Genomic DNA, 21,578 nt, shown 5'->3' with positions numbered 1-21,578 from the left:
ACGGAGTCGAACCGGCGACCTCGTCATTACTAGTGACGCGCTCTACCAACTGAGCTATCAGGGCGAGGCATTGATTAGTCGAATTTGAGGAACTCGATGAGGTCATCGGAATCTACATACAATCTGTATCTTCAAAACCTTTCAGTCCTTGGTACACTGATCGTACCTGCTAGCCATGCTGAAAGAGCGTGAGAAACTAATGACGAAGCTGAATTAAGTACTTATCCGTATGCTGCATAAACCTCATGCACTGCCATCCCCGAGGAGTGCCCCTTACCGCGGATACTCTTCCAGACTTCAGCTCACATCTCACTCATCCCACACCTCATTCAACAGCCACAGCTGGCCAGCCCACTGTTCCTTAACGACAGGCCAAATCTCTTCCGCGGGCAGAACGAAACCGATCTCTTCCTCATCAGCCGAAGGACTCAGCTCCAAAGTCCAAGAGTGATTCGCCCCGTGCACAGCATAGTGGTGATCGCGCGAGTTGCCCGTAGAAAAGTACAAGATCTCGCAGCCAGGACCAGCCAGGTATTCGCTGCCCCTCTCGCTCGCGGCTTCGATCGCGCGCGCCGTGCCGTTGGCTACTTCGACCATTCTGGGCAGCGTCTCAGGCAGAGGGTCGCAGGAGAAGCCCCACGGAGTGAGGATCAGCTGGCTGTAGGAGTGGAAGTCGATGAAGGAGCGGATTCCGGCACCTTGAGCGGACAGTTTTGCGGATAGGCCGTCCATTGCTTGGTTCTCGGGCGTGTCTCCTGGTGCCAGGCCGCGATAGGTCTGGCCGCAGGGGTCTGGAGTCGAGCCTCCCTCGGGCGGCTCCGCGTCCCACTCGAAGATCCAATTGCGGTTTCCGTCGGTACCGAGACAGGTGGTGTTGAGCGTTGGGCGGGGCTGGCGGTTCTTGCGCCAGAGACGATCGTTTGTCTGCGTGTAGACGAAGCCTGTGCCGTGTATGTGAGCTTCTGCGATCGTGAAAGTCGATTTTGAAGGAGTAGTCTCTTACCGTCAGGATTGTGGAAAGGGACCAGATAGAAATCGTAGTGGTCGAGGAACGCCGTGACGTTCGCATCTCCGGACTTGTAGCCCTCGATGAGCTGGTAGGCAAGATATTCGATCACTAGCGGCAATCAGTACTTCTTCACAAACTCAGAAGGGCGATCGACGAACCCATCGTTGAGATCCACTAATGAGATAGTGTCAGTGTCGAATACAGTAGGTCACGAAATGCAAGACTGGTGGCAACATACTTCTCTGGCGTGCACTGTGGCGTGCCAAAGGATCACAGGCTTCTCTTCTTCGCCCTTGCCGTACTTCGATGGTTTGCCACGACCTTTGCCACGGCCCTTTCCTCGACCCTTCGACCCTTTCTTGTCATCGTCACCAAACAGATGAAAGGCGTACATGGGTCTGTTCTCATAGCTTTTTCCGATCTCGAATTTCTCCGAGTTCTTCGGGAAGGCACTGACAAGGTCGTCCCAGTACTGCAAGTGATCGGCATAGTCATGGTAAGTATCGAACCAAGATAGGTCCGGAAGGTCCCCTCGTTTGTGCAAAGCACTCGAGTAAGTCGGAGCTTTCTCTTCGGTAGAACGGATGTATGATCCCAAGTCCGAGCTGATCAGACGGGCTTTCAATTCGAGGGCATTGAAGCTGTCGACCTCGTTGGGAGGAATTGCAATGGATAGCCTGTCCCGAACATATTGCGAATTATAGCTTTCGAAGCGCTTCTCGATTGAACGAGCTTCGTCAACGGACGCTGGCTTGATGCTGTAGACATGGTAGTTATCGTAGTTGACTCGAGGTTCCACAGACCCAATGGTCCTATCTGCCTGCAAAGGCGATGCCGCTGTAAGTGACGCAAGGTAAGCCAAATACGCGAGCCTCATGTTTACCGATTTCTGAGTGCTCACTTGAGGTTGCTGGGAGATCTTGCGATTAGAAACAGACGGTTCGCTTGGTTTAACTACTGAACGCCATGATAGCTCTTCCGTCGCCAAGTGCGTGTGACGTTGTAGACTGGCTTTTTCCGCTGCGTCATTTGATATAGTATCACGGCATTGAGGGGAAGTTGTGTTTTCATGTAGGTCAGCTTGGCGGCGAGACCGAAATAGGCAGCTAGAGTAACAGGTATGTCTCGGCAACTCCTTGGCCGTGAATTAACGACGATCAAGTTACTCCTTGAGTCTTTCAATATGATAAGCCGTATGGAAGGCGGTATACCTAGCTGCGATGCTTCCGAGGTTGATCTTGAATCTTATCTCTCGCAAAAGAAGTGCAAGTAGTGTTGTAGCGACCTTCCACTTTTGAGTTGATGCATTCCGGAATTTCTGACTCAAGCGAACCGATCTCTCTCTTTGTTTCGTGTGTGATGAGTAAGGTAGGGCGTGCGGGAGGGGCTGCTAGAATAGACGTTGCGCCGTAGCCGGAATCACGGTCTCGGTACATCTCAGAATTCAGCTTACTCCAACGAGCATTTTCACATGATAGCTGCGACTAAAAAAGTCCAAGCGAGGTCCATTTCAAGATCGATGCTACCATTTCGGCGCTGCGCGTTTCGAGCACCAACGAGCCTGCTTTCCTCTCGCTTTGCCGCAATCATGGCGCAGAAGCGTGCGTTCAACGAAGGCAAGCGCCATTTCAAGAAGAACAAGAAGCAGAAGACCACAACCGTTAGCGATGGATCCAACGAGGATGTACTTCTGGCAGACGTCAGGCGTCTGTTGAAAACTACAAATTCATCAGAAGGGCAGAAGGTGGAACCGCAAGAGCAGACTGAGATCGATGTGAACATCTCTGAGCTTTCTTCTACCGGCGACGGTTTGGCGCACAAGGATGGATCTGTGATTGTGGTTCCATTCGCTGTCCCCGGCGACACTGTGACTGCGAAAGTGTACAAGAACAATTCTGATCAGGGTTATGCTCTCGCCGACTTTGTCAAAGTAGTTCAAGCCGGCGAACACAGGACGGAGAAGCCAGGCTGCGGATACTTCACCAAATGCTCTGGCTGCCAGTTCCAGCACTTGCCCTACGCCTACCAGCTCGCACATAAGCGAACGGTTGTCGAGAGGGCTTACCAAAACTTCTCCAAGTTACCTGCTTCCGCTGTACCTAGCGTGCGAGACACCTGCGGTTCGCCTCTCATCTACGGCTACCGAACGAAACTCACACCTCACTTCGACGGGCCTCCTGGAGGTCGCCAGTCCCGTCGAAAGGGCGAGAAGCCCACCTGGGATGAGGTACCACCCATTGGATTTATGCTGAAGGGCACAAGAAAGACATTGGACATTGAAGATTGCCCGATTGGAACGGACGCTGTCAGACGTGGGAACAAGAGAGAAAGAAAGCGGGTGGCGGAGAACATTGATCAGTACCAGCGTGGTGCAACGCTTTTGTTGAGAGAGAACACTGAAAGAGTGAAGAAAGATGATACACAGGCGGAGAAGAAGGATACAGAGAATGGAGACGATGTTGTCGTTGAAGACCGGGGCGATTTCCTGCACCGCAAGACTTGCATCACCGACCAAAGGGCCATATCCACGGAGTACATCGACGACTACCGTCTCGACAACCCCGCTGGCGCATTCTTCCAGAACAACAACTCGATCTTGCCTCTCGTTACTCAGTACATCCGCGAAAACATTCTCGGGCCTGACGCTGGCTCAGAATCACCCATCAAGAACATGATCGATGCCTACTGCGGATCTGGATTCTTTACGATTACCCTGTCATCGATGTTCAAGCAATCAGTCGGCATTGACATCAGTCACCAGTCAATCGACTTCGCCAGCAAGAACGCCAGTCTCAACAACTTACCCAAAGACTCTGTTCGCTTCATTGCAGGAGACGCGAATGCTCTCTTCGACGCTTTTGATAGGTCTAAGTTCCCGGCTGATGAGACAGCTGTGGTCATCGACCCGCCTAGGAAAGGCTGTGACGAGGGTTTCATTTCGCAATTGATGGACTACGGCCCTAAGCGGCTGTGCTACGTCAGCTGCAACGTGCACACTCAGGCCAGAGATGTCGGCTGGCTGGTCGGTGGACTCGGCGAGAGGCAAGGCATGTACGAGATTGAGAGCATTCGTGGTTTTGATTTCTTCCCTCAAACCAGCCATGTCGAGGGTGTGGCGTTTCTTAAGCGTGTGGACAAAGATGTTAGCGCTGAACCCGCCAGCAAAGAGGGAGAAGTGACAGCCGCGAGCAATGAAGATCAGAGCGAGAGCGCCGCGCCCACGGCCAAGGAAAACGCTACATAGTCTTCGTAGGCTTAGAGGAGGTTACCATAGAAAATACATCGGCTGCTGTCGTGAAACGCCCAACAATCTCAGTGTAACTTTTCACTAGTATTCAATATTGCATGGCGTTCAGTGAATGAGGTTCGCGTCAGCAATTCGCACATGACCTGTCCAGGAACTTCCCTCAAACTTGCAATCTAGACAACAACTCTTTCTCGGTGAGCCGCTCAGAGGCCAACCAAGCTCATCGATCGTGATCGCAACAACAACAAATACTCGGAACTTCAAGAAGTCCAATCAAGCAATGTCATCCAAGCAAGACTCTGAAGCAGGGGAGTCGTCAGCCTCTAAGCTAATCGTTCGCCTGCCAATCAACCTATCCAATACGACCGACACCAATCCGAAACGGAAAGTCTCGCAGGTCTCTTCTCCGGTAGAGGCGACCCTCAAACGTCGACGCTGCCGGCTGTCGGCAAAGCAGGAAGTTGATCATGCCACCGCAAGACTCGAGAGGATGAAGCTCAGCGATCAGGAAGACTTGATGAGCAGGCTTTGGGACGAGATTCTTGAATTGAAGTGGAAGGGGGAGGGGTGGAAGGCTCTGAAGGATACGAAGTTCTTTTGAGAGATTGGAAGCTGTTGTCTGATGAATGTGGATGGAATGATTGGCATGATTGATCGCAAGATCGTGAAACGACTCGGCTGTGAGCTAGGATCAGGCCTGGTGAGAGTGTATCGAGAGTGCGCCAGTACATTCGAGACCAATGGTGTTGACATGTGGGTGGTGCAATGTTGAAGTGAGTAGCTTCATGTAATGCATCGACGCCGGCTTGACACAGCCAATTAGATGTCCGCAAATCGCAATTATGAAAAACAACGAGGCACTGGCTTGACTGGATAACTTAGTTAGACACGAGGCATTCGCAACCAATGTACTATTTGTGACCCAAGTGCGAAATGAAGAACCGAGAACGGAATCGGGCAAGAAGATAAAACCCGCACTACCCTAACGGCGTACCCTAGTAACCCCAAGCCCCCCGCCGCTGGAGGCGCCTGCCGTGCCTGCCGCGCCTGCCTCGTCAGATCTACGTTGGACCCTGATCCCGCGCGACTTACCTCTCTGGAAAATTCAAGGCTTCATCACTGCTTGTGGCGCAACGTCTGCTTCGACAACATCATCCACTTTCAAGCTTGCGCATTTCTTCCCCGACTCTCGTGGTCTGCTTCGTCGGGTGCCTGGACCTACACTGAACTCGCGGTCCTTCTGCGCTCACGATAGCGCTTGCCAAACATGGCCGAGTCCAGGTTCAAGCGTCAGAAAGTGTCCGACGAGCCCAATCCCGCCGCCGACAAGGCCAACCCTTACCTGGCGCACATGCACAACGACGGCGACGACGCCGGAGACTACAGCAATGGGTACTCGAACGGCAACGCGAACGGCGCATCGACCATCCTCGACACCTTCAAGCGCCATGGAACGAGCGCGATGGATGCAAAGAAGGCTGAGGACGGTCCTTCAAACCCTTTCAACGGCAACCAACTTTCCGAGCGCTACTTCAGCATCCTGAAGACCCGTCGCGATCTCCCCGTGCATGCGCAGCGACAAGAGTTCCTCGAGCTCTACCAGAAATCACAGATCCTCGTCTTCGTTGGTGAGACGGGTTCCGGTAAAACCACGCAAATCCCGCAGTTCGTCCTCTACGATGATCTGCCCCAGCAGCAGGGCAAGATGGTCGCGTGTACGCAGCCTCGTCGTGTGGCCGCCATGTCGGTCGCGCAACGTGTGGCGCAAGAGATGGACGTGACACTGGGCGAGGAGGTTGGTTACAGCATTCGTTTCGAGGACATGACTGGTCCGAAGACCATTATGAAGTACATGACGGACGGTATGCTGCTGCGCGAGGCTATGAACGACCATGATATGAAGCGCTACAGCACAATCATTCTCGACGAGGCCCACGAGCGTACTCTAGCCACAGATATTCTCATGGGTCTGTTGAAGGAGGTGGTGAAGAGACGGCCCGATCTGAAGATCATCATCATGTCTGCCACACTTGATGCACAGAAGTTCCAGAAGTACTTCTTGAACGCACCGCTTCTTGCGGTGCCTGGCCGTACACACCCGGTCGAGATCTTCTACACTGCGGAGCCGGAGAGGGATTACGTCGAGGCTGCCATCAGAACAGTACTTCAGATTCACGCCACAGAACCTGAGGGTGACATTCTATTGTTCTTGACTGGTGAAGAAGAGATTGAAGACGCATGCCGCAAGATCAGCCTGGAGACAGACGATATGATACGAGAGGCGGACGCTGGACCTTTGAAATGCTACCCTCTCTACGGTTCACTTCCTCCACACCAGCAGCAGAAGATTTTCGACCCTGCGCCCAAGCCTTTCAAGCAGGGTGGCAGGCCCGGCAGGAAGGTCATCGTGTCCACCAACATCGCCGAAACGTCGCTCACAATCGACGGTATCGTCTATGTCGTCGACCCTGGCTTCAGCAAGCAGAAGGTTTACAACCCACGTATTCGTGTCGAGTCTCTCCTTGTTTCGCCCATCAGCAAAGCATCTGCACAGCAGCGTGCTGGTCGTGCTGGTCGTACCAGGCCTGGTAAGGCCTTCCGCTTATACACTGAGGGGGCTTTCAAGAAAGAGCTTATCGATCAGTCATACCCTGAGATTCTTCGCTCCAACTTGGCCTCGACAGTGTTGGAGCTGAAGAAGCTCGGAATCGACGATCTCGTTCACTTCGACCTTATGGACCCGCCTGCGCCTGAGACACTCATGCGCGCACTCGAGGAGCTTAACTACCTCGCGTGTCTTGACGATGAGGGCGAGCTCACGTCGCTCGGATCTCTTGCTTCCAACTTCCCGCTCGACCCGGCTCTTGCGGTGATGCTTATCAGCTCTCCGGAGTTCTACTGCAGTAATGAGATGCTCTCCATGACTGCTTTGATCTCTGTGCCGCAGGTGTTTGTCCGCCCGGCTGCCGCCCGCAAGCGCGCAGACGAAATGAAGGACCTTTTCGCCCACGAAGACGGCGACCACCTCACGATGCTCAACGTCTACCACGCATTCAAGTCCCCTGCCGCGCAGGAGAACCCCAAGCAGTGGTGCCACGACCACTTCCTGTCCTTCCGCGCTCTCCAGCAAGCCGACAACGTCCGCATGCAGCTCAAGCGCATCATGGAGCGCGAGGAGATCGAGCTGGTCTCGACTCCCTTCGAGGACAAGAAGTACTACGAGAACATCCGCCGCGCGCTCTGCGCCGGCTTCTTCATGCAGGTCGCCAAGAAGGACACCTCCGGCAAGAACTACCAGACCGTCAAGGACAACCAGAGCGTGCTGCTGCACCCGTCTACCGTCCTCGGCCAGGACAGCGAGTGGGTGCTGTACAACGAGTTCGTGCTCACCAGCAAGAACTACATCCGCACTGTGACTGCTGTCAAGCCGGAGTGGCTGCTGGATATCGCGCCGATGTACTACGATCTTGATTCGTTCCAGAAGGGCGACATCAAGACTGCGCTGCAGCGTACGGCTGACCGCATGAAGAGGCGCGAGGCCATGGCGAAGGGAAAGCGATGAACTTCAAGTGAATTTCAAGTGAATGAGGGAGAGAAGCAGGTGCGAGAAGATCGGCCGCCGAAGCCTGGCGTGCCTAAATAATTGAATGAAAGTGTCGACGGGATTGAAGCCACGATTGGCACCCCGATTCGTATTTGCCTGCTCGTATCATGTGAAATATCTCATTGCTTTTCTTATTGCCTGCCAACCTGGGCTGGTCAGGCATCAATCGGCACATGCGCTGCAAGCCTGAGGCCACCACGCTTACACCAGGCCTGGCCCTCGCGACGACTGCGGGGTCGCCCCGCGCGTCACCCGCAAGGGTTCGAGCTTGCTTTGCCTTGCTTTTGGGCATCGCAGCGTTGCATGGGAAACAGCATCGCAAGACAATTTTGGCCGCAACGGATGAAGAGAAATGCGCATCGCTCGCCTGGCGTGGCCTCACGCTTGCTTGTCTCACGGGTAGCAGAGCGCCCGTGCCAATTTCGTCACGCCCGCAACGACGCACACGTACGCGTTTCACCCGGCTCTGAGACTCGCAGACTTGCGGCGTTCGTGGATCGACACGCGCTTTCGTCAGGGAGCTTGAGCTTGGGTGCGCTGGGCAACAGGCAGGTAGGTAGGTACCTTACATACCATCGCTGCCGCAGACCGCCGCGAGCTACCTCAGCTCTTGAAGCTTCACACACACCTTACCTTGCCTGCTCTTCACCGCCCGCCTCACATCCCTTCATACTCCACAAACACCCATCACCTACACATCCCACCACCACAACCATCACCAACCCCACCCACCGTCACCCCACCCACCCACCGCCAACCCCAACCATGGCCGACCGCACCCCCTCCCTCCCGACCTCCGCCAGCGACGGCGTCGACGCCTCCCCCATCTCCCCCGTCGAGCGCCGCAACAGCCTGGAAAAGCACTTGCAGACGCGCCCGGACGCCGAGGACCTCAAGAACCGCCACATCCTGCTGGACACGGCGGCCGCGCCGGCGCTGCAGGCCAAGCAGGCGGAGCTGGAGAGGCAGCGCAACACGGACAACTTGAAGAAGGGCCTGAGCAGGAGGATGGAGAGGGGGGAGTTGGTTGAGCGTGAGTTTTTTTTCTTTTTCGAGTCTTGTTTTTTGAGGGAAGGGGAGGGAGTTGGTTTATGGGGGTGGAAAGGGGGAGCTACCGCATGCATGCATGCATGGTTTCCTTGATTTGAGAACGGCGCCAGGGTCTTAGTCTACGGTACCATGTGGACGAGCCGGAAAAGAGAAGGACCTACCGCGGAGCAATGACGACAGGACGAAAAAGCACCTCAGACCAATGCTAACGACAAACGTCCACACAGGCAACATCCTCCCCGACAGCACGGCCGCGCCGGCCCTGCAGGGCCACCAGAAGGACCTCGAGAAGCACATGCGCGCCGACAGCCTGGAGAAGCAGCTCCAGAATCGGCCGAAACCGGACGACCTGATCCGCGAGGGCATCCTGCAGGCCGACGAAAACCCCCTCGGCAACTCGTAGACGGCCAGGTCGGCGATTGAAGGGAGGCGGACGCGGTTTCTTTGAGGTAACAGATGCTTGGCGAGACTGCGGAGAAGGCATGTGGGCGAGGCTTGGGTTGTGGAGGAGGGCGAGCGGGCGGGCGGGCGACGTGTGGGCGCCACTCACACGTGCCTAGTTCCCGGTGACGATGACGAGGGAGGGCGAGAATGGGCCTGGGCTGCGGACCGATTGGGATCACTCGCTCAATAGCCGTGTGGTTTTGCCGGGGGTGAAATGACGGGGTAAAAGGGAAGTAGCGAGAAAGATAGTGCATCTGCTTGGTATGTGATTTTCCTTCCGTCTTGGCTGATGCTTGCGCGAGCTTCTCAGACGAGGCGAGCGCTTCCCAAGTGAACGGATACGCTGTGCAAAATTACCAGAGAAGCAAGCCAGATCTACGCTCTGCATGTCGGAAGCGTTCGCCACGTGAGCGAGGCTGACAACACTTGCTCCCCGTCGAATCACGGCCGTCCAGAGCCTTGGTTCTCGACCAATTCTCGCCGAGTTCCGGGCGCACTGTGGAGATGCGCAGCCTGACTCGAGCGCCTGGGGAACCTGCCGCGGAGGGCTGCCACCCACGGCCTTCACACGCCCACCGGGCCTGCGGTGCGACATTGCACTGCTGGTTTTCGTGAGTGGTCCCGATGCCGATGGCACTCCACGCTGGCGACGGCTTCATTCGCTGGCTAATGCGCCGAGGCAGGCCTTTAGCCGTCGCGCGGAAGAATATAAGAAGTGGTTGCTCGCCCTCCGCCGCGACGCCCTCCCCTCGACGCTGAAGCGAATGCACCTTTCCGCCCCCTCTGCCACGCCCACAGCCCTCGAGGTCCTCTCTGCCTCAGCTGCGCTGCCCGCCGCCCGGCGGATACTCGGTCGGTCTCCCTCGGACGAAATCGACATGGTCGACTCAGCGCCAGCACCAGCAGGCTCAGCAGCCAACCAGCCCGCGGCGGCGATGGAGCTCACCAGCACCGGGCTGCGCTGCGCTGCGGCCGCCGGGAGCCGCGCGATCGAAGGCATCATCATCATCGACGGCGAGCGGTGAGCGGCGGCGCGCCTTTGCTCTCGCTGGGCCTCCCGCTGCTCGCGCACCACATCGAGCATGTCCGTCTTCGCAGCTCGCCACGCCTTGCTGTGCTGGGCCGCGCGCTGCGCACAGTGCGCCGCGGCCCCGTTTCAACGCTCTCGGTGAGCGAGGGCTTGCGCGCGTTGAGCGTCTCGTCTTTTGCGCGCTTGGCGGAGCGGCGACCGGCCTGCTGCACGCCGGCGGATCAGGTAAGGCTCGAGCCCACCGGCTGCTGCAGACGCCGCAGACAGACAGACAGACTCTGCGCCGGGCCGCGAGGCTGAGGCGCGCAGAGCGAGCGCAGAGTGTCAGCAGAGCGTGCGGCACGTGACCGGGTACGGGCTGCGTGCGTCAGCTGCGGATAGCCGGAGGGCGCACGGACTCCGGCCGAATTTTCGCGCCATCTCGGCGGGCGTCTGCTGCGGCACGGCTTAGCGCAGGCGGGTAGGGCTGGCGTGCTCACCACCAGTCACCACCTCACGCCGCAAGCGTCGGCCAACAAGTCTGAGTTTGCGCCTAAGGCCCACGCCGGCGCCGCATGCTGGCGCGCGCTGCTCGTCATCGCCGGCCATCCGTGGCTCGCGCCCTGTCGCATGCGCCCGCTCACCCCGTCCACGCCATCCTGCGGGCCCAACGAGTTCATCGGCGCGCTGAGTTTCGCTGCGTGCCTGGCAACACGCCTCGCCTCGCCTCGCGCGCTGCCTCTCGCGCCTCCATCCACGGTAGGTGGGCCTCTGCGTCGTTGGGAGGCCGTCACGGCGGCCACCCAACTGCCCTCCCGTCTGCTTCCCTCCCGCGCCGTCCATCCACGCCATCCCTCTGCTGCCCAGTCACCACTCACCAGTCACCACTCGCTGCCCGCGTGCTGCTCGCGCGCCGTGCTGCTGCTGCTGCTGCTGCTGCTGCAAGCCACACTCTCTCTTTGCCTTCGCCGGCCCTTCTCGCGCATGCCAATCCTCCCAGCCCTGCCTTTTGCCTTCTTCCCTGCTGCTTCTAGCCCTCTTCCACACACCACCCGTTTCCTCTGACGCCCACCCTGCGGCCCTGCAGCCTCCAACCGTTGCTGCATAGCATCGACGCACGGACGCCTTCGACAATCCGCCGGCGGAGAACCGCATGGCTAAAATGTTGCTGTCCAACCTGTCCTCGGGTCCTCTCGAGGTCGCCTCTCCCAGAGGCATACGACGCTCGCCGACCAACATGGCCGAGCCCTCGTCCTCCTCCGCCACCCCGCCCGCCGTCAAGAGGGCTTGCGACGCCTGCCACCGGAGGAAAGTCAAGTGCATCGGCGACGGCTCCCGGCCGTGCAAGAACTGCACCTCCGCCGGCTTGACCTGCACCTACAACGCCATCCCTCAGAAGAAGGGTCCCAAGGGCAGCCGCGCCAAAGTCATCTCCGAGCTGCGGGAGAACCAGCGCCAGTCGCAGCTCGCCGCCGCCGCCCAGCATGGCTTCGACGAGGCTCCTCACTCCACCGCCTACCTCCGCAAGGCCGGCCTGCTGTCCATGGAGATGATCACGTCGTGCGTCGAGTTCTTCTTCGCCAACATATACCCCACGCAGCCCATCATCCACAGGCAGAAAGTCGGCGAGACCATTGGCCAGATGGAGAACAGCGTCGAGGCGTACTGCCTTGTCGTCTCGTTATGTGCCTACATGATGATTCAGCCGAACATGAACCTACCCCCAGGAGCCTTCCAGGATCTGGAGATCCAGCCTCAGCCTAGTCTTGAGCTTGGGCAGCTTCTACTGCAGGAGACTCTTAGGGTGAGGAAAGGGTACGATTACGTCGAGAACCCGACGGTCTGGACGGTCATCACTTCGTTTTTCCTGTTCGGCAGCTACTTCTGCCTCGATAAGCACAACACCGCGTGGTTCCATCTCCGGGAAGCCACGACTCTCGCACAGATTATGGGAATGCACGAGGAGTCACATTACCAGATGAACGGAGACGTCGTGGAGACGTCGCGGAAACGCCGACTGTATTGGCTGCTTTTCGTCACAGAGCGTGCGTACGCGCTGCAGCAGCACCGTCCGTTGACTCTTCAATCGACGATCAACCCGCCTCGTCTGGACGAAGATCCCTCGGAAACCGTCGAGCTGAGCGGCTTCATTCACCTCGTCAACCTGTTCAGACCGTTTGACGATACATTCGTTGGCCTTTGGAATAAGGCGAGAACGGGTTGCACTACCGAATGGCTCGCCAGACTCCAGCAGCAATTATCAGAAGCCCTGCCCATCTACCTCCAAAGCACAGAAACCCAAGCCGTCGACCTGCGCTGCTCACAACAATGGCTGCGCACCATGGTCTGGCAGCTCTCGATCAGCCACGGCTACCTCTCCTCCGTCTCCAACGAAAACGCAATGTCCTTCCGCTACCCGATCGAAATCTCCCGCGACCTCGTCGCCGCCACCAGCGGCTTCTCCCAGCAATCCATGGAGGTCCACGGCATCGGCCTGATCGAGAAGCTCTTCGACGTCGCCTGCACGCTCACCGACGTCATGTCCTGCGTTCCCTACGAGCAGCACAGCTTCGAGTACGGCCCGCGCGACTACCTCAACCAGCTCATGACCCTCATCTCCTCCCTGCGCGGCGGCCAGCAGCGCTACATGCCCCTGCTCCTCGCGAAAGTCCACGAGGCCATGCCCCAGCTGCCCACCCACGGCTACTCCATCCCCATGGCGCCCCCGCCCGCCGCGGATCTCTACGACTCCGCCGGCTCCCAGGGCCACGCCCACAGCAGCACCGCCAGCACGCCCTTCGGCAGCCCCCCGCTCAGCTCCGCCGCCGCCAGCCTCGTCGGCTTCCCGCAGGACTCCGCGCCCTACCACCCTCAGCCGCCGCCCGTCAGCTCGGCCGTGCCGTACGGCGGCGACATCGCGCCCGTCTCCGCGCCGCTCGCCATGTATCAGCACGAGCCGCCGCCGCCGAGGTCGTACCCGACTTCGAACCCGATGCAGAAGTTCGAGGGCCAGGGGTGAGGGAGGCTGGGGGCTCCGGGTGGAGCTTGCGGGCTACGAATTTTCACGAGATCGTCCTTTTTGTTTTTGTGTGCGAGGTAATCAGCGCCTCGCTGCCGGTTTCGATGGATGGGAGGAGGCGGCGCTTGAGGTGCGGGGGGAGAGAGGAATTACTCCGTCTCGGCCGCTGTCGCGTTTTTGCTATCGAGCGATGTCGCTTTGATGCCGGACTGCGTTTGGCTCCATCTGTGGGGGAAGTTAGAGAAGGCATGGCAGCTCGCGAGAGTAGGGCGGGCGCCCTTCGGTTGGTGTAAAGATGGGCTAAGGCGGAGAGATGCTCGAGTTGGGAGGAAGCATAAGCATAAGCATTAGCGACAATGCATGCATAGGGAAGGCCAGCGATCGTGCGTCGCAGGTCTGGTGTGTGTTTTCACAAAGATACCTTCATAGCGTTCTTGTACATAGCGAGGATGGAAACTGAGATGAACTCATGCACATGTTTTTCTATTCTCTTTGTGAGGTTCTGGTGCTGTTTTGTGCAGATTGCTGACCGCTCACGCTCGGCTCGCGATGTCTTGTTGCATGTGGCGTGTAGAGACGTGCTGTTGAGGCGCGTGTGAGATTCGCTTTTGGGAAACTGGTGGATGGTGGATGGATGGAGCCGGCCGCGGGCCTCGGCTTGGCTTTGCTGACGTTCGTTGTCCTGTCTTACTGTCCGTCGGCGATATCAGCAGCTCTTGTAGCTTTTCGAGACCTCAGATACAGACCGTTCTGATCTTGATTCGAGCGTTCGAGGTCCTCTCGCAGACATATACTTTTGCCAGCGTTTGCATTCTTTTGATGAGCGCATAGACTGGGCGACGTTCCGCCACATCCGACCTTTCAACACTCTCAACTCGCAAACCAGCGTCAAGGCTCGCAAAACAAAAGACCAAAAATGTCAGACATCACAACCGAAGAAGGCACCCTCGCCCTCCCCGACGGCACCCAGCTCTACACCAAAACCACGCACCCCTCCGCCTCAACCCCCCTCAAAGCCCGCCTGGCCTTCGTCCACGGCTTCTCCGAACACATCGGCTACTACGACGCCTTCTTCCACATCCTCGCCGCCCGCGGCATCGCCTGCCACGCCTTCGACCAGCGCGGCTGGGGCCGCAGCGCCCCCTCCAAGCACCAGCGCGGCCTCACAGGCCCCACCCCCACCGTCCTCGCCGACATCACCGCCTTCCTCGCCACCGTCCCCGCCGACGCGCCCCTCTTCCTCATGGGCCACAGCATGGGCGGCGCCGAGGTCCTGACCTACACCGCGCAAGGGCCCGCGGACACCCTGCGCCGCGTCCGCGGCTTCCTCGCCGAGTCCCCCTTCGTCGCCCTGCACCCCAAGTCCCGGCCCTGGAAGTCGACGGTTCTGCTGGGCCGCCTGGCGGGAAAGCTCCTGCCCCGCTTCCAGATGGTCAACAGGCTCGACCCCCTGCTGCTGAGCCGGGACGCGGCGCACGCGGACGTCGTGCGCGCGGACCCGCTGTGCCACGACACGGGGACGCTGGAGGGGCTGGCGGGGATGCTGGACCGGGCGGCGGCGCTGGAGGTCGGGAGCGTGCGGGTGCCGGAGGGGGTGGGCGAGGGGGGCAAGACGAGGCTGTGGGTGGGCCACGGCACGGCGGATGGCATCTGCGATTTCGAGGCGACGAGGAGGATGTTTGGGTTTGTGCAGGCGGGGGATAGGGAGTTGAGGGTTTACGAGGGCTGGTTCCATCAGTTGCATGTTGAGGTTGGGGAGGAGAAGGTCCGGTATGCGGGGGATGTTGGGGACTGGGTTTTGGAGAGGTGTGGGGGGTTGGAGGGGGAGGGGGAGAGGTCGAGGTTGTGATGGGTTTTGTTTGAGGATGGAGGATTTATTACGATTTCATTTCGAAGCATCATGGGTGTTTTTGAGATTGTCCCGTTCGCCAACTCGGACACTCAATCTATCAGTTGTTTTTTGAACAGAGATTGGCCGATAATGGCTAACCATATACTGTCATGGTATCCCATCTCATGTTTGTTTTTTTCGTTGCATTTGTGCCATCGTTGCTCTTTGGCATGTGAAGATTGGCAGCCAGACGCGGGGCAGCGGCGCACGATTCGGGAGCTGTGCGCTGTGACGTCTGTTCAGGCTCACTTCTCATGACACCACATAGCAATCAATCGACTGCCGGTCTCGTGCCACATTCACCCTCACACGGCCTCACTAGCATTAACAGACATGCCACGCACACCTGACTGACTGACTGACGGACCCGAGATCTCACCAGATCCATCACGACCACTTCCCATCAGAGCTTCGCTGAACAACAGCTCCGTCCATCAGCTCGCCATTCGCGATCATGAAGGACCACCTCAGCACAAAAATCCTGCACCGCGAGACCTCGGATTTTGCCCTTCCAAACCACGCGTACCGCAAGCTCTACAGCGACCGCTCGCTTATCAACGAACTCGACATCGTCAATGAACTCGACGGCCACTCCGGCTGCGTCAACGCTCTGAGCTGGTCCAAATCCGGCAGCCTCCTAGCCTCCGGCTCCGACGACCAGCACCTCAACATCCACAAATACCAGTCGCAAGATGAGAACCAACAATTCCAGCTGGCGACTACGGTCGCCACCGGCCACACGCAGAATATCTTCTCCGTCAAGTTCATGCCCCACAGCCGTGACAGGACGGTGATAACTGCCGCGGGCGATGGGGAGGTCAGGGTGTTTGATCTTGAATATGCCGGACACGCGGGCGCGGCCTCTGCTGCGTCCCATCTGGCCTCTGAAGGCAGGAGAAGAGGCAGGAACAACGTCTTCGACGGCGTGAAATATCTCAGCGACGGGGACACGGATTGCAGGGTGTACAGGAGCCACGGCGACCGTGTCAAGAGGATCGTCACTGAATCTTCGCCATACCTGTTCCTCACGTGCTCAGAGGACGGCGAGGTCAGACAGTGGGATCTGCGGCAGCCGTCTTCCGCATACCCGTCGCCTAGAGGAGGGCGGTTCGGCGGAGACGGAGTCGTGCCGCCGCCTTTGATCTCGTACAAGCGCTACAATCTCGATCTGAACTCCATCTCTTGCTCGGGCTCGCAGCCGCATTACATCGCCCTCGGTGGCGCGCATCTTCACGCTTTCTTGCACGACAGGCGCATGGCGGGTCGGGATAAGCACACGGAGTCTGGCACGCCGATGTCATCGTCTGGCCGCATGTCTGCTGAAGCGGAGGAGGGCATGGCCCAGGCTACGAAGTGCGTTAGGAAGTTCGCGCCGAGGGGACAGCAGAAGATGGGCAGGACGGAGAACGGGCATATCACTGCGCTGAAGATCAGCGATGCCAGGCCGGACGAGATGATTGTCAGTTGGAGTGGAGATCACATCTATTCGTTCGACCTCGTACGAGGACCGGGTGCAGATGAGTCTGTGTCTACGGAACCGCCTCAACGCAGCTCGGGCGGCAGAGTGAAAGCGGGCAAGGACAAGAAGCGAAAACGCAAGTCGAATGAGCGCAGCAGCTCCTCGACTGAGGGCGATGCTCCGAGGGTCACTTCGCGGCCGCGAACGGAGTCAGCCGAGAGCGAGGGAGACGAAAGGGCTCTTCGCATACGTTACCAGAACGGCCAGCAAGAAGACATTCCTCTGCCCAACCGCGAACAAGCACGCCGAGCCGCCACAGCACCACTCACCGAAAAGCAGAGGGACGCTCAGAGGATTGCGAAGGCGACGGTCAAAATCCGGTCGTCTCTCTTCGGCGAACACGAACCCACCGCGGCCTTCACGTCTGCTCTGGGAATCTCCGCCAGCATCTTATCGGACATGGATCAGGCCATGCGCGACTGGGGCTATCCCGTCGACCCGCTACCGAACGACGTAGTCTTCCAGCAAACCCTCCGCCGTAATCGCGAAAGCGGACGAAGATTCGTCCAAGCCGCTGGAACCCTCGCCCGCGCTCTCGGAGGCAAGCTGCAAACACCCTCTGGCGCCACAAGCCCTCTCGTAGCGCAATTCTCCACGATAGACATCCGCACCAACGACCTCACCCTGACCCAAAGCGAGCACTTCGGCTACGACTTCCTCAAGGCAATCCTCCTCTGGCTCGAGTCCGGCGTCGGGCGCCTCGTCGAAGGCTTCACGCGCCCAGAAGAGATGTCGCCCACCTCCAAAGCAGCCGAGCGCCTCCCCATCCCCGCCGCGGAGGCCACGCCCGAAGCCCTCGACGACATCCTAGTCCCTTACCTCCTCGGCCTCGCGCGCCACAAGCCCGTCGCGAACGTGCAGGCGAACAGGTTCGAGGTCGACGAGAGGCGGCAGCTTTTCGCGTCCGAGCAGGCCGCCGTCCGCGCTTTCGCGGCGGCTGTCAAGATCCCTTTCGCCGATCTGTCGTCCGCTGCTGCTGTCGCGAGGTCGGAGGAGGAGGGCGCGCAGGCGCAGGTGCAGGCGCAGGACAGGAAGACTGCGTTCCGGTACTGGGGCGAGAAGGTTGCGCGCGGCGTGCTGCTTAATGCTGCCGAGGGGGTCAATTACACTTTTGTCGATCGGGCTTTTGGCGGTGTTGGGCGTGTTGTTAGGGAGACTGCTGAGGAGGAGGCGGGGTTGGAGGAGGTTAGTGAGGGTGAGGATGAGCCTGTGAGGGATGTGGAGGTTGTGGCGAGGAGTGGGGATGCGGGAGATGATGCGTCTACGGCGGATGCTACGGTTGCGGCTGGAGAATTACGGCAATCTGTGGGAGTGGACGAAGAAGAGCGCACAGGCGGAGCAGTGCCTGCTGATGTGGTCGCTGAGATGATGGCGGACGTCGAATCGTCTGGCGAGCTGGACGGACCTTCTAGCGATGAAGACGATGAGCTCGAAGATGACGACGATGACGACTACGACGGGCCTAGCGATTCCGAAGAGGACTATGATGATGAGGATGAGCTTTCTTCCGACCCAGACGAAGAAGACGGCGTCCCGAACACCGGCCTGCCTCGCTTCATGTACCGCTCGGCGTTCGAACGCCGCCGCATGCGTGAGAAAGTCGCTGTCAACGTCCCATGCAGCGCTCACACGCGCGTCTACAGTGGCCACTGCAACGTGAAGACGGTCAAAGACGTCAACTTCTTCGGCCTCGACGACGAGTACGTGGTCTCTGGCTCGGACGACGGCAATCTGTTCATCTGGGATCGCAAGACAAGCGAGCTCGTCAACATCCTGGAGGGCGACGGCGAGGTCGTGAACGTCGTGCAAGGTCACCCCTACGAACCCATGCTAGCTGTCAGCGGCATCGACCACACGATCAAGATCTTTTCGCCCGATGCCCGCGCGCGCGAAGCGGCCAGGCTCGGCCGTGGTATCGAGGCTCGCGACGCCAGCCAGTTTTCTTCACTTGCTTGGCCACCGCGCATGGGTCGCCGAAGGCCCTCCCGCCGCAGTGGCTCGCAAAACGAGTCCAGCGTCACCTCCGAACCGGCGATGCCTCCGCGTGGAGAGGAGGACGATGACGAGGATGACGAGTACGTAGCGCCGAACGGCCTGGCGAGCCGCAAGCGCTTGCACCAGAGCTATCAGATCATGCAGCAGAACGACGTGGAGCGGCAGGGCGGTAACCAGGACGCTTTCATCACGGTAAGTGGCTTTTCTTTCTCGCCGCCGCTTGGCCATGTCGTGGAGGGATGGCTGTCGGAGGAAGACTCGTAGCGAGTCCTGCTTCTTTCAAATTCCTACTGTCACCTACTTTTGAGACCTTACGTGCAGTCGATTTGCTCTGATCGGTCTCTCGCAGTTCCCGCACCGCCACCTGCTCGAGCTTCTGTTCGGCAGGCTCGGAAACGTGGGCGCTCTGCCTTGGGACGAATAGCCCGCGCAGCTGCTTCGAGCTGTGTTGACGACGATCGGGCAACTTACGACACGGTTTGGTCTGTTTTCGGATCACGATTTGCTGACTGGATTGAAATGACAGCGTTCGATGCTTGCCGAACTTGCTACTCGACTGAGAGCTTCCCGTGCTGCTGGAGGTGGTGAGGGCTTGGGCGCTGAGCTTGAGGGTGAGGAGGGTGCAGAGGAAGGACCTGTGAGGTTGGTGCTTGGGGAGGAGTGCAGTGTCATGTAGTCTTTCGAATTGGCCGGGCGAAACCTTACCAACGGCCAAAGGGAATGAACACATCAAGCACGAAGCAATGAGATTCACTTCAGCTTCGATGTCCGCAAATATCAATTGAAAGTGTCCCATACTATTTCGCAAGGGTAGGTATATCTCTTGAAAGCAATAGACGCCCCGCTCCCGCCTTTGATTAATCGATCCCCTGAGTCCTGTGACCCTTCGCTATGCAATCCGACCAGACGCTCACTGTGCCTTCTGCTGCTTCGCCTTGGCTGCCTTAGCCGCTTTCTTGCGATTGCTTCGCACCATTACCACGCTAAGGAAACTGCCGACGACAGCGCCGCCGAGGAGAAGGATGATGACGGGGATGCGAATGGCCCAGACGCGGGGTGGGAAGAGGGACTGAATCGGGTGCGAGTCGTCGACGAAGGGCTAGAGGGAACTTGTTAGGACGGAACATTGTCATCGTCGAGGATGTTTCGTACCATAAGAAGAGTCCAGATAGTGTAGTAGGCGAACACGGTGCTAGCAAGGACGAGCATTGCGAGACCTGCGACGCGGTCGAGCTGGTGGGGCAGTCCGAAGTTAGCCTGGGGTCTGGCTTGGAGAATAGGTAGTGAGTATAGCATACCGGGTTGTTTGCGCCCATATTCTCGAATGAGCGTCTTGTGTTCTGGTCTGTTTCAATCAATTGACCTGGTATAAACGTTCGGTCACTGCTCCTCGCCAATAGTCCGCTGGCTCAGGGACCAGCTGGCAGTGAGGTCGGCGCGGTGCTTGGCGCTAGTGGCACCTCTAGCCCTGTGACATCGCCATCGCCGCCCCGGCGCTCCCATAAGCCGTCCGCTATCGTACCCGTCTTCCCTGTCGCAACACTTCACCTGACTCTCACACATCGCACTGCGACTCCCACATACCGACCGGATATCACGGACAAATCTCACAGAGAACGAGGACAAGATGTGGATTCTCGATTGGTGTACGTTGAACCTCGGTCTCAACCCTGGACTGGCGCATTATGGGAACACATGGAAAGGTGTATGATGGGAAAGATGCTGACGGGAATACCACTGTACAGTCTGGGATATGCTCGCTCAGCTTGGGCTGGCCAACAAGCACGCTAAGCTGCTCTTCCTTGGTCTCGACAACGCCGGCAAGACCACCGTACGTCCTCTCCGCCGACCAACTCTCTCCAGTGAATATCCCACTGATTCCCTGCCCTACAGCTCCTTCACATGCTCAAGAACGACCGCGTCGCCATCCTGCAACCGACTCTCCACCCCACGTCCGAGGAACTCTCTATCGGCGCCTGCCGCTTCACCACCTTCGACCTTGGCGGTCACCAGCAGGCCCGCCGCCTGTGGAAGGATTACTTCCCCGAAGTCAGCGGTATCGTCTTCCTCGTCGATGCCAAGGACCCCGAGCGCTTCGCCGAGAGCAAGGCTGAGCTCGACGCCCTGCTCAGCATGGAGGACCTGAGCAAGACTCCCTTCCTTGTGTTGGGCAACAAGATCGACCACCCCAACGCTGTGAGCGAGGACCAGCTCAGGCATGAGCTCGGCCTTTACCAGACCAGTAAGATTGCCACAAATAAGTGCATGGACATAGGTTGAGGATACGGTGTGCTGACGTATATTCGCAACAGCTGGTAAGGGCAAGGTCCCTCTCGAGGGCATCCGCCCGGTCGAGATCTTCATGTGCTCCGTCGTCATGCGCCAGGGCTACGGCGAGGGTATCCGCTGGCTCTCGCAGTACGTGTAAGTGACACGAGCTAGCTACACGAAGCTGGTGAGAAGGCCGATTCTGTCTGCACACACGACAGTCGCGACCGGAGTTTGGCGAAACACGGACGTTCCAGACAGGCGGAAACATAGAGTCTTGGCGTGGCAACGAGGGACACACAAGACGAGCAGGAGAAGTTTGCGGTTGCTCCTTCTCCTCTCCCATTTCCCTTTAGAGACAAAACTTTACGCAGCGTGCTACGATTGAAGACGGATTCTGGCAGGATATTCTGTAGTCGAGAAGCGAAGTTCGAGAGGCTTGCATGGTCGCTTCGTTTCAATCTTTTCTGTCGTTCTGCAAAATAACAGCATTTTTCAGTCCCATCTTGCACGTCTGCCATCG

At 58.3% G+C, this 21,578-nt stretch overlaps 9 protein-coding genes across 9 annotated transcripts; 7 read left to right on the top strand and 2 right to left on the bottom strand.

Moving 5' to 3' along the window:
• Positions 1 to 189: 189 nt before the first annotated feature.
• Positions 190 to 2,333, bottom strand: WHR41_03891 (uncharacterized protein). The gene is made up of 4 exons (XM_069372497.1): positions 1,248 to 2,333; positions 1,168 to 1,183; positions 1,004 to 1,117; positions 190 to 941 (listed from the first exon to the last, which is right to left on the bottom strand). Exons 1-4 carry the CDS (start codon positions 1,884 to 1,886, stop codon positions 310 to 312), a joined length of 1,401 nt encoding a protein of 466 aa, XP_069230684.1. The 5' UTR covers positions 1,887 to 2,333; the 3' UTR covers positions 190 to 309.
• Positions 2,334 to 2,597: 264 nt separating this feature from the next.
• WHR41_03890 (uncharacterized protein) lies at positions 2,598 to 4,253 on the top strand (the record flags this gene model as incomplete). Its single annotated transcript, XM_069372496.1, has 1 exon — positions 2,598 to 4,253. The coding sequence occupies one exon, from the start codon at positions 2,598 to 2,600 to the stop codon at positions 4,251 to 4,253; it is 1,656 nt and encodes a 551-aa protein (XP_069230683.1).
• A 1,270-nt stretch (positions 4,254 to 5,523) lies between these two features.
• Positions 5,524 to 7,818, top strand: PRP43 (Pre-mRNA-splicing factor ATP-dependent RNA helicase PRP43; the record flags this gene model as incomplete). Its single annotated transcript, XM_069372495.1, has 1 exon — positions 5,524 to 7,818. One exon carries the CDS (start codon positions 5,524 to 5,526, stop codon positions 7,816 to 7,818), a length of 2,295 nt encoding a protein of 764 aa, XP_069230545.1.
• A 356-nt stretch (positions 7,819 to 8,174) lies between these two features.
• Positions 8,175 to 9,644, top strand: WHR41_03888 (uncharacterized protein). The gene is made up of 2 exons (XM_069372494.1): positions 8,175 to 8,893; positions 9,138 to 9,644. The coding sequence occupies exons 1-2, from the start codon at positions 8,203 to 8,205 to the stop codon at positions 9,311 to 9,313; spliced, it is 867 nt and encodes a 288-aa protein (XP_069230516.1). The 5' UTR covers positions 8,175 to 8,202; the 3' UTR covers positions 9,314 to 9,644.
• A 1,881-nt stretch (positions 9,645 to 11,525) lies between these two features.
• On the top strand, positions 11,526 to 13,382 carry WHR41_03887 (uncharacterized protein; the record flags this gene model as incomplete). Its single annotated transcript, XM_069372493.1, has 1 exon — positions 11,526 to 13,382. One exon carries the CDS (start codon positions 11,526 to 11,528, stop codon positions 13,380 to 13,382), a length of 1,857 nt encoding a protein of 618 aa, XP_069230537.1.
• Positions 13,383 to 14,298: 916 nt separating this feature from the next.
• On the top strand, positions 14,299 to 15,231 carry WHR41_03886 (uncharacterized protein; the record flags this gene model as incomplete). The annotated part of the gene is made up of 1 exon (XM_069372492.1): positions 14,299 to 15,231. The coding sequence occupies one exon, from the start codon at positions 14,299 to 14,301 to the stop codon at positions 15,229 to 15,231; it is 933 nt and encodes a 310-aa protein (XP_069230538.1).
• A 297-nt stretch (positions 15,232 to 15,528) lies between these two features.
• WHR41_03885 (uncharacterized protein) lies at positions 15,529 to 19,626 on the top strand. The gene is made up of 2 exons (XM_069372491.1): positions 15,529 to 18,979; positions 19,137 to 19,626. The coding sequence occupies exons 1-2, from the start codon at positions 15,728 to 15,730 to the stop codon at positions 19,209 to 19,211; spliced, it is 3,327 nt and encodes a 1,108-aa protein (XP_069230539.1). The 5' UTR covers positions 15,529 to 15,727; the 3' UTR covers positions 19,212 to 19,626.
• WHR41_03884 (uncharacterized protein) lies at positions 19,506 to 20,265 on the bottom strand. Its single transcript, XM_069372490.1, has 3 exons — positions 20,086 to 20,265; positions 19,940 to 20,020; positions 19,506 to 19,886 (listed from the first exon to the last, which is right to left on the bottom strand). The coding sequence occupies exons 1-3, from the start codon at positions 20,101 to 20,103 to the stop codon at positions 19,698 to 19,700; spliced, it is 288 nt and encodes a 95-aa protein (XP_069230540.1). The 5' UTR covers positions 20,104 to 20,265; the 3' UTR covers positions 19,506 to 19,697.
• A 30-nt stretch (positions 20,266 to 20,295) lies between these two features.
• Positions 20,296 to 21,559, top strand: sar1 (Small COPII coat GTPase sar1). The gene is made up of 4 exons (XM_069372489.1): positions 20,296 to 20,433; positions 20,533 to 20,618; positions 20,681 to 21,029; positions 21,100 to 21,559. The coding sequence occupies exons 1-4, from the start codon at positions 20,415 to 20,417 to the stop codon at positions 21,213 to 21,215; spliced, it is 570 nt and encodes a 189-aa protein (XP_069230541.1). The 5' UTR covers positions 20,296 to 20,414; the 3' UTR covers positions 21,216 to 21,559.
• Positions 21,560 to 21,578: the final 19 nt, after the last annotated feature.

The sequence above is a fragment of the Cladosporium halotolerans genome (assembly GCF_011745625.1).
Source record: "Cladosporium halotolerans strain TM138-S3 chromosome Unknown Sca10, whole genome shotgun sequence".
In the NCBI taxonomy this organism is placed as follows: domain Eukaryota; kingdom Fungi; phylum Ascomycota; class Dothideomycetes; order Cladosporiales; family Cladosporiaceae; genus Cladosporium; species Cladosporium halotolerans.
Note: the sequence above shows the minus strand (reverse complement) of the source record. Positions and strands in the feature narration are given on the sequence as shown.

What these genes read in the sequence shown, in the direction of transcription:
- sar1 (XM_069372489.1), top strand. An exon ending in ACAACGCCGGCAAGACCACC is followed by an intron (nt 20,619 to 20,680) that starts GTACGTCCTCTC and finishes CCTGCCCTACAG; the next exon opens with CTCCTTCACATGCTCAAGAA. An exon ending in GCTCGGCCTTTACCAGACCA is followed by an intron (nt 21,030 to 21,099) that starts GTAAGATTGCCA and finishes TATTCGCAACAG; the next exon opens with CTGGTAAGGGCAAGGTCCCT.
- WHR41_03884 (XM_069372490.1), bottom strand. An exon ending in CTATCTGGACTCTTCTTATG is followed by an intron (nt 19,887 to 19,939) that starts GTACGAAACATC and finishes AGTTCCCTCTAG; the next exon opens with CCCTTCGTCGACGACTCGCA.
- WHR41_03888 (XM_069372494.1), top strand. Translation starts at nt 8,203, where the DNA reads ATGAAGAGAAATGCGCATCGCTCGCCTGGCGTGGCCTCACGCTTGCTT. An exon ending in GAGGGGGGAGTTGGTTGAGC is followed by an intron (nt 8,894 to 9,137) that starts GTGAGTTTTTTT and finishes ACGTCCACACAG; the next exon opens with GCAACATCCTCCCCGACAGC.
- WHR41_03885 (XM_069372491.1), top strand. Translation starts at nt 15,728, where the DNA reads ATGAAGGACCACCTCAGCACAAAAATCCTGCACCGCGAGACCTCGGAT. An exon ending in ACCAGGACGCTTTCATCACG is followed by an intron (nt 18,980 to 19,136) that starts GTAAGTGGCTTT and finishes GGTCTCTCGCAG; the next exon opens with TTCCCGCACCGCCACCTGCT.
- WHR41_03891 (XM_069372497.1), bottom strand. Translation starts at nt 1,886, where the DNA reads ATGAGGCTCGCGTATTTGGCTTACCTTGCGTCACTTACAGCGGCATCG. An exon ending in CCCTTTCCACAATCCTGACG is followed by an intron (nt 942 to 1,003) that starts GTAAGAGACTAC and finishes TACACGGCACAG; the next exon opens with GCTTCGTCTACACGCAGACA.